Genomic DNA, 10,801 nt, shown 5'->3' with positions numbered 1-10,801 from the left:
TTCAGTGCCATTTTGTTTTTTTTTTACAGTTGAAAGTTTCCCATTAAATGTCGATTCTAATTTGAACAATTCATCAAATTTCACAGTTAATTTTCAAGGACTGTGAAAGTTCTATTATTATTTCAGTTATGTGAAGCAACTGGCCCATATTGATATAACAGAACTTCAATAGGACTTTCACAGAACTTGGAAATTAACTTTGAAATTTGATGGATTGCTCAAATTGTATGAAACAACACGTCCTTAGTCCGCTTCAGCTTTTGAATAAATTGTGATCAGCAGAAGAGAACAACTTTGCTATCACGTTGCTATCAGCTTATACAATTTGATAGAAAGCTGAAACAGACCTGGAATCAGCATTTAACGGGGAGCTTTCAAATGTCAAAAAAAAAACAAAATGTTGCTGAATGGCCATTTGATGACAATGTTACATGTGTGGGTTGCAAAGACCTCGATGGAATTTAATGTTCATTTGTTATTCCTTACCTCTCCATCCTACATATTCCAACACCACTTTTTTGTGCAATGTATTGTTGCAATAAAAATGTATCATTTTATCACAAATATGTGTAAATATTAAGAATAGTGAATCTTTAAAAAGAAGGAAGTCAGAAACTCACGAATTGTTCATCTCTGAAATATAATTTGTGATACTCAGATTCCAACTGGGACCTTCATTAATTCCAAAGCCCTTTTATTAGATAGTTTAGCAGATTCTGTTAATATTATCTCGTCGAATTTAATGTTTCAAAGACCCAATCCTGTCTGATTACGTCTAAAAGGGATCCAAATGATAATCTAGTCTCCTTCAACGGAAGCAATCTTCCGAACAGGCCTTCCATTGATATTCTTGGTATAACTATAAGTGACCAGCTCAGGTACGGGGGCTCCATCGAAGCCAGAGTAAAGTTGGCCTCTCAGAAGCTGGGCGTACTGTACAGGGCCCGCAGATACTTTAATAATACACTAAAAACAACTAATAACTGCTGACCCTGTACAAATCGCAAGTGAGCCCTACTGTCAAATTTGGCAGCCATCTCTGGTCCGGAGCCCCTAAATACCTGAAAAAAACCCTTGACTCTGTGCAAAAACGGGCGGTCCGTTTGACAGATTCCCCAATCTTAACAAACCGACTGCAATCTTTAGAGCACAGGCGTCAGGTAGGTATGCTGTCCTTGTTCTATCGGTATTACAATGGAAGATGCTCTGAGGAACTAGCGTCATTGATCCCTTTGGCACCGGTGCGTAGTCGGGATACACGCCAAACGCGCGCCCAACATTTGTACACAGTTGACATTTGTCACATGAGAACGGGTCGCTTCTACGATTCGTTCTTAAGTTCAACAGCTCGGCTGTGGAATGAACTGCCGGCCTTTGTGTTTCCTCCCTCCTACAACATGGGACTCTTCAAGACCCATGTTCACTCCTTCCTCTCCACAAAAAGACCCTCCACACAGCATCCCCAAAGATGACATAGGCCCTGAGGGAAATTTTTTTCTTCAGGGCCTCCTGTGTGGAGTTAATATAAAAAAATAAAAAAAAATATTTCGACCGAAGTGCACAACCTCAATTCTACCACTAATAAAATCGCATCACCGTAATTCATTCATGGCCTCATCTATTTATACAAAGAAGATTGTCTGTGGGGGGCAGTTTTTCTTTGATTTTTATACAAAATCTACAGTTTTATTCCGAGATCGATGAAATTTTGCAAACTTGACCTTAAGAATAAGAGAAAGGTTACTGTTTAAGTCTGAATTCGAAAACTCTGTTTAAAGTCTGGACAACGCCGGGGACTTCAGCTAGTTTGACATGTGTTGTTGCTTACATGGTAGGTCTACGGGAAAAGAATGTACATGAAGGTACATATATAGGAGAAAGGTTTTGATAAAAGCATATAACAAATTCATGCATATAAATTATGTGCATATTGAAGAAATGAAAGACATTTTTTTAAAGCAAACATTTATTAATATTCAATACAATTAGATATTAGATAAGTATTACGCATCTATGTGTAATCATTCTAAATACCACAAAGCAATGATGAAAAGAATTCCATTACAATAATGCATAATATGTACTGCATTCAAAGAAAGAGAGCTTATTCTATGTATAAACATAAGACAATTCATAGAGACGTCACTTATCTATTATTTATTGAATCATGTTTGTTTGTTTGTTACATTACAATATAAGAAATACCAAGACCAACTAAACAGGAGGTACACCGGGGTAATGTTTAGTCTGCCTTAGCAGTTAATTAACATTTAACTTATTTCTTTGTTCATTTTAACCCCATCAGTCTCTGATGTATTCCTTAAAATATGCCGGGCACTGTTTAAATTAAAATGGACAAGGAAAACAATTCACTTTGTTATGGATTGAATAACTCAACCATATCAAAAAGAGAGTTTACAACCTCTATACTTTGCATTAAAATAATGCCCATTTTCACAGGCAGGGTATTATTGGCTAATTCTCCGTCTGGTTTGTACTGAGGAATCTTTACAGGGGAGTTTTGTTTCTTAAATACATATACATTTTAATCTCCACCAATATCAAGGGATTTGGAACTGTATTACTTTCCTCTCAACATTACCTACTCCTACTAAGAATATATAATGTGTACTGTATACACTATATACTAACCAAGAAGGGTTAATATGGACACGCGATTAAAATACTAGCGAGTTAATTATTCTTATGGACAGGCATATTCTCACACTTTTCTCTTTGTTATTTAGCATTAAATAGAGAAACTTCATTTGAATAGTAATTTCCAGGCTTGGAAAATTCCACTAATTCTATGCAAAGTATAGCTTGTACCAAGTGTCGCCCCATATATCCAATATCCCAACTGCACTGGACCACCCGAGACATTGCCCACTCGCAATCTGCCTAAAAGTTAGTGTCCAAACAAACAAATAAACATTAGTAAATCATTCAAATTATCCATTAGTGCTTGTTTTCTAAATTGCGAATCAGCAAGATTACAGAATGGTCCGAAGCTATTGCGATTTCACAAATGTATGCTTTATTATTTGGGTCATACATTCATAAATATGTATTTTATATCAAGAAGCTTAAGTCCACGTTACAAACATGGGAGACAGTACATCCATCAGACTCAGCTTCCGTTTTAAACCAACATACAAATAAACTTCTAATGTTTCACACAATATGTATTGAGATTAAATCAAAAGTCAATACAGCTTCACTCCAATAATTCATCAATCACTTTTCCTTACAGCCCGTGTCAACTAAATTCATATGTGGGCAGATCATAAAACTATAGGTACATGCATTATAATTATCAATTCATTTATAAATTATTTTCAACAAACTTTTATAATAAAAATAAAAAAACATTGAGTTGAAACATTAGAAAATTGGGTTTAGCGGTTTACGGGAGCTGATCAGAAATAGGCTGCGATGGCTCACTTTTTGGTCATAATCTTGAGGTACTCCAAAGCGTTCTGGGCAGCACCGGCCTGCGCATCCTTGCTGCTGGCCCCAGCTCCGTAGCATACAGCCACCGGCAGTGTAGACAACTGCACCAAGCACTGCCACTTGCCAGATATGGACTTCTCCTCAATGTCTACATAGGTCACCTCGAACGACTGCTCCGAAGCTATCTCCTGGAGGAACTGGACAAAGTTGAAATCTTTCTTGTTCAGAGGTGTAACCTGGAATACAAACATTATTCAAAATACAGGTTTCTATTCAAAAATACTGTTTTTTTTATTGGGAAAGAGCCTGTAAAGTAATTACAGTTATGTTGCATCTTCAAAAAATAAAACATATATATCGACAGTCATGAAGAACAATGTTGGATGTGCAAATGTGTAGTTTTGCAGGGGAGCTGTTTAAAGTTTAATTTATGCATTTTTACTATTTTTGACAATGTATTTCTCCCATTAAATAAATAGGGGTTAATGCAAAATATCAAACACTATATTTCTTGATCTCAAAAACAGTAGAAAGGCAGAAACGAAACTTTAAACAGCTCTACTACAAAACTACAAATTTGCACATCCGACATTGTTCTGCGGGACCGTCGATATATATAAATACGAGCCTCAGAGGTGGATGATAGCTCAGCGGGTACGACACCTTCATATTACTTTTTTGTACTTGTTCACCTTCATATTACACCTTCATATTACTTTTTTGTACCTTCATATTACTTTTTGTAGTTTGTACTGAGAACATGCAAATTTTTCAAAAATACTAAGACATATCTGACTCTCTACAATTCACATGTTCGTCCCCACCTGGAGTACTGTTCACCGGTTTGGAACCCGCGCTATATTGTTTATGTTAACAGGTTAGAAAGAGTTCAGGAACGATTTCTCAAATTCCTCAATTTTAAATCATTTAACATATACAACTCTTACGACGAAATCGAGAAACATTTTCGAATCACGAAACTACTCAACAGGAGGATTGTCGCTGATCAGATGCTCTTGTATAAAATTATTAACTCTAAAGTTGACTGCCCGGAGTTGCTGAACAAAATAAATTTCCATGCGCCAATTCGATACAGCAGACAAAATACCCTTTTCTACATTGATAGATGCAATACCAATTCCAACCAAAATGAATTTATGCAAAGGACATGTAACTACTATAATAATAAATTTGCAAATATAGACACTCGTGCTGACATATTCACTGCTAGTTACTATCACTACAGAATTTCATTGTATCACATTCTAACTCATATTAACCACTGTTAAAATGATTGTACCTAATATTTTAATATTACCTGCGTGGCAACTTTTCCTCATCCCTCTCCTCCCCTTTCCCGTTCCAACCCAAGTCTATTTAAGTATAGTTAAAATCACTTTTATTTATTGCTGTTTATGGTAGGCATATTATAGGTTTATCGTTTGCAGGTTAGTTTTATGTTTCTATATATATCTGTGAACATTAATAATTGGTCTGTTTTTTGTTATTCTCTTATGTATATTATATTACTAAGACTGTTAATGTTCCTAAAATAAATAAATAAATAAATAAATAAATATTACAATGCGTTCTAAATAAATGTAAGAAATCTGTTTTAAGGATTGTTGTGGGAAAACAATGGAAAATTTATTAAGATTTAAGGTTCATTTAAAAAATGGTCTAATTTATCCCACATTAATGGTTAAGTTCTGTACCCGAGAAGCATACGGATGCAAGTCCAAAATTTGAAGAAATGAGTTTTTGATGAAGACATGAAGTAAATTATCATGTTCATTAGTGGCAGAAAGATGCAAGCCCTATCTTGAATATTTATGGTATTTTCAAAAATATTATAAGGATGCAAGAACCATTAGCACATTCACACCGTAGAAGCATAAAGATGTACATTGGACTTGCATCTTTCTGCCTCTAACATTACTACGCTTTCCGTGGAAGTAAACATTCGGATGTAGACTCAAGTCCATTTTGCGTCCTTCTGCCTCTAATTTCTATGTTTTCTGTGGAACTAAACAGAACAATCCCAGTGCTCTCATCATTATTTATTGCATTCCTGCAATAAATAATGATGAAAAAGAGTATTTCCGTGTATGAATGTATGACGAGGCTCAAGAAACAGAATTGTTCTGAAGAGACTGATGGAAACATAGGTGGTGATATTATTATTGAAGACCTGACCATGTCACTTACTTATTTATTTACTTACATTTACCTTACCTCATCATTATACTACTGAATGGACTATATAGGGATGGAAAACAGGTGGCAAATGAAGTAGCTTCTTGCCTCTTAAAGTGGATATACAGCGATATGGGGAATAATGTTGAAGAAATAACCGTATGGTCTGACAACTGTGCAGGTCAAAATAGAAATATAACAATAGCCATATCCTACGTATGGCAGGTTTTATAAAAAATTAAAAACCTCAAGATCATTCATCTTAAATTTTTATTACCTGGAAGTAGACTCTGTCCATTCAGCGATTGAAAGGGCAAAAAAAAACTACCCAATTCCAAATATTTTACCGCACGACAAAAAAAATTAACGGGAACAATTCATCAGATATTGCAAAACTAATAATCAGTACATTGTACACTCAATGAACTTAGAAAATTTCAAATATTTAAATTCCCTTTAAAACTGGTTCACAATCACCTTTTGTATATCGAAAGAAGAACATGAATGGTAAGGGTTTCCTAATATCAACGGAATTATGGCTACGAGCTGACGTAAATGTGTCGGGGATGCTACTGTATAAAAATGGTTTTCAGGAAACTGAATTTAAATATTATTATATTAGAAGAAAAAGGAGAGGTGTTTTGAGCGGTGACCGGATAAATCATCAAAATGATAATTCATGATAATTTCCCATTTTTAAAAAGTTATATAAAGTCATGAAAAGTGATGGTAAAGTGAAGAACAAAATCTCTATTTACTGGGTTAAGTGGGTTAGGTTAGGTTTAATTTATTTTTTTCATCGTTTCTAATGACTTTATATCACTTTTTAAAGGTGTGTTGAATTGTCGATTTATCATGGAACCGTTTTGAGCACCCCGGAGGTATTGCCCCAGGTAAATACAATTCCAATCGCATTAAATACACCAAATTTTGGTGTCCTACAAAAGATGTTACAGTGGGTACCAGAGCCACTGCACTTTTTTTACATTTATTTTTTTTTAATCTTTTTTTTCTCTGTCAGATGACGAAGATATGGAAAATACCAATAATTTGTAAAAATAATTAAATAAAAAAATATACAAATTAAATAGATATTTATATATACCGGTTATATAGTTATTATTTTACTTCCAAATGAAATTTCAACATTGATCTATTTTATTTATATTTATATTTACCTATAAATATCTATTTTTTTTTTATTTATATTTACCTAGTAAATATAAATATCTATTTTATTTATAGGGAAATATAAATATAAATAAAATAGATATTTATATTTACCTGTTACATAGTTATTATTTTACTTCCAAGTGAAGTTTTCAATATTGATCCCTTTATAATATACCATGTGTCATACCAAAATATTCAATATCATTTTGAAGCAGAAGGACTCAAGTCCACAATGCTTTTTTTAAAACATTTTTTTTAGGCTTTGCATATAAAATATTGTATTTTATTTTCTCATTTTCGATACAAAATTAATTGATTCAATAGGATAAAAAATAAAAATCAATTATCATGAATATCCGCAGAAGTTATGAGACCAAACTTACAGAAAAAAAAGTATTTTGTATCTCCTGAACATTTAGCTTTTTGGACTTGCATCCGTATGCTTCTCGGGTACAGAGTTAGTGGTCCCTTGAAAAGTGTTTTAGTAGTTCCAATGTACCTGCAACTTAGCCAAGACGGGGCCTACAGACTGCTTGAGCTGCTTGTGGAACTGCGACACCTTGTGGCTGTGGCTGGTGGTCAGCGTGGAGATCTTGCTGACCTTCATGTCTGCATAGCGTGCCGCCACATTGCCTGACTTCTGCAATACAACACACAAACTATTATTGGATCTCATCTAAATATCGCTACTGCGTTGTACTTATAATGATAATGATTTATTGTCTTCTTTTCATTGGTAACATATAGATATAATGATATCCTCACTGGGATCTCCCGTGCTGAGGATGTCATTTACATATTATAATTTAATTATAAGAAATTAATATTACAACAAAGTAACATATGAATTTAATTATAAACATATATCATGTACTATAATTTTTTTTTTTAAATAATTTTAAAATAAGTAAAGTGTTTTTTTTTGTATAGTTCAGTTTAGTAGATTCGGTTTTAGTCTGTGTTTGATATCAGTATATTTTCTATTTCAGATCTCCCTATATTAAGTATCCAGCTTTTGATTTGAGATTTAAATGTTATAATGTTGAGGTTTTTGAGTGAGAGTGGTATTTTATTGTAGAGTTTAATACTATGATATAAGAAGCTTTTTTGCCCAAAAGTTGTATTAGTAGTTATTTGTTGGATAAGTTTTTGACCATGAGATCTAGTGTTTCTATTGTACGTGTTTATTGTTATTTCTTGGGTTTTGTACTTATGAATGTAAATGAGTATAGTTTTAGAATATAGTTGTTTAATTGACATGATGTTAAGATTGTTGAAGATTTCGTCAGTACTAGTTCTTACAGGAACTTTCAGTATAATTTTCATTATGGCTTTTTGAGATTTAATTAGTGGATTTAGTATATTTTTTATTTGCACTGCCCCATCCGATAATACCATATTCTAACAGTGATTGGCAGAGAGCCATGTAGATTTTTATTAAGTCTTTTTTAATTAGCACATTCCTGATAGTTTTGAAAAAAATAACTTAGTTCATCCATAATATGAGAATAATTTGCTATAATGTGTTACGAAACACGGTCCACTCTATTACACAATATACAATTCAAGCCAGCCTAAATGGTAAGAGCTCCACAAAATTCCCGCACACGCATACACTCTGGGACGCAGGCGAGCGCTCGCCAGTTGAAATCAGACCCCGGTCTAGCGAGCACGCGGCATTCGCCCCGAGATCACAAACAACGCGGTCAAAGCCGCATCATAGAATCTATTGTTTTGGAAACGGTAATACTGCCGGTATCTTTAGATCATGGACCAGGACCGCTATAATCGGGTCCTAGGAGTTAACCTAGTATTAAAACCGCGTGTGTACCGACTCAACCCCCGCTTTGGACAGCAAGTGCGACTTCCTGCATCATGACTTGACGTACTCGTAAGCTATCTTCAACCTAAAACCCCCCTTATTTTGTGTTCACTTAGTAAATTCAGTAGTACCATTCACCCTGTTGAGAGAAAAAGAGAGAGATCGATACTGTTTTTATGGTTAGGATGTACCCCTGTTGTAAAACTACTGAAATAAACCCTTTTTCACCACATCCTGGCTTGTGATATTAAAATAACCTTTTCTGTGCTGACCGTGGAGAGCTCGAGGAGAACAAAGAAGTCCCCCACGCCTTGCAGACAAAGGAATCTCACCGCCTCCGATTACTGAGCTACACTGGTGCCCCTGGTTCGATACCAGTGGGCACGTGCCTACCCTTGAGGACCCCCCGTGTTATAACATAGCAACTGGCTTCCAACATAGCGCATTTATAACATAGCAACTGGCGCCCTATTGTGAGACCCCTATCTCTAAACTTTATAACCTAGCAACTGGCGCCCTATTGTGAGGTCTTTATCTCTAAACATTATAACCTAGCAAATGTTATATTGATTCTTGGGATAAACCGGCAATCCCAAAGACTAATCGCGAGGAAGATACAGATTTTTAAAAAAAAGAGACCTTTCCACACAGGTCAGTGAAATGTAACTATTCAAGGAAGGATTTCGTTATTCGAAAATGTTGATCAATTTTACCAGAAGTAAGGAAACCTTGAGCTTAAACCACATGAACTGAACATGCCCACACCACAAATCTTATCTCTTCAGTGTTATATCATTATCATCACCGGATAAAGGTCATTATAACTACACTGGGTGTAGTAATGAGATCAGTTATCAAGGGATCGAAAATACAAAGGTTCTTATGTGATACACTTTATGCATAATTATCAAAAGAGACGAGATGTATTAAATTATTTTAAATAAGTCACATTTTTAATAAAGATTTTCAGAAATATAGTGTGGTGTTTTGAATACTGGAAAATCTTGACATGAAAAAAATAGCTGTCACGGGATGCCTGGTAAATGTGAGACATCGAAATTGATTTTTATAGTGCATTTACTTGTAATGATTTTTCATTTTCACTGTTACTCATATTTAAAATAAATAAACACATTTGTATTTAAGAAACAAAAACGGCGCTCTACTCGAAATGACACACTTGTTTTAAAATTCACTCCTATATGTATACAAATGAAGCAGTGAGGGTTTAGTAGAGAAAATGACAATATAGACGGAGAGAGGAGAGCACAGAGTCTTGGCAGCAGAGCAGAAGGAGCGGATGAGTCACGAGACAGGCCGAATGAAGCGTCGTTTCCTCATGCCACACAAGAATTGGCCTTTCCAGCACAGAGTTTTGGTGGCCAGGCGGAAAGAACCGACGAGTCATAATGCTGGCCGAATGAAGCATCGTCCCGTGCAAGAACGTCGTCCCGTCTTGCCATGCAAGAGTCAGTTTTACCCTCTATGCACGTCAAAGGTAAACTTTTAACAAAACTATGTAAGTACTATGAATAAAAACTGTATGAATCAATTTTTTATTTTCCCTAAAACACAAATAAATATGTTTTCGTCAATCTCGGCACTAGCACTAAAGCTACTAGCAAATCCTTATTCAAATTCATTCAATCTTATGTCTAGTTGTTTGAAACCCGGTCACATTAGATGTCATCATCAAATTGGCAATTAGCGCCATTTTGAATTATTGAAATTTCAACTCTTCCTAAAATGGGCAGAAAAGCAGTACAAAAAATTTGCTGTCTGGCATTTTTCGGTCATGTGATTTTATTATTAATTGATTGATAATAACCGGATTTTTGATACTCTTTTAGTCTCAGACCACTGATCTATGTGCTTGTGCTAAAATGCCTGACCACCGATTCATAAGCACAAGAATTTTTTTAATAATAATTTGATGATAATTTTTTTTTTAATTAAACTCTCAGAGCAAGTGATCTGAAATTTTTAGCATATCGGTGATTTTTCACTGTGCTCCACTATTATTACTAGCGCAGACCCATGAAAAATCACAGAATATTATAATTGTAAGATTAGAAGCTAAGAATATATAAAAAAAAATATTAGAGGCAGGATCATTGACTATCGAATGTTAGTAAACATGAAAAATTACGACATCTA

At 34.6% G+C, this 10,801-nt stretch overlaps 1 protein-coding gene across 3 annotated transcripts in view; it reads right to left on the bottom strand.

The window, feature by feature from the left end:
• Nucleotides 1-1,961: 1,961 nt before the first annotated feature.
• Nucleotides 1,962-10,801, bottom strand: part of loqs (double-stranded RNA-binding domain-containing protein loquacious) — a 43,118-nt gene continuing 34,278 nt past the window's right edge. For all 3 annotated transcript variants that reach the window (XM_089636544.1, XM_089636545.1, XM_089636546.1), the window contains 2 exons: nt 7,322-7,462; nt 1,962-3,689 (listed from right to left, as the gene is read on the bottom strand). In XM_089636544.1, coding sequence (XP_089492670.1) covers nt 3,441-3,689; nt 7,322-7,462 — 390 coding nt within the window. In that variant the 3' untranslated portion in view covers nt 1,962-3,440. The remainder of the gene's footprint in view (nt 3,690-7,321; nt 7,463-10,801) is intronic.

This window comes from Hesperophylax consimilis, chromosome 10 (genome assembly GCF_061612785.1).
Source record: "Hesperophylax consimilis isolate HC1 chromosome 10, BYU_Hcon_1.0, whole genome shotgun sequence".
NCBI classification, from domain to species: domain Eukaryota; kingdom Metazoa; phylum Arthropoda; class Insecta; order Trichoptera; family Limnephilidae; genus Hesperophylax; species Hesperophylax consimilis.
This window is presented reverse-complemented; position numbering and strand designations above follow the sequence as displayed.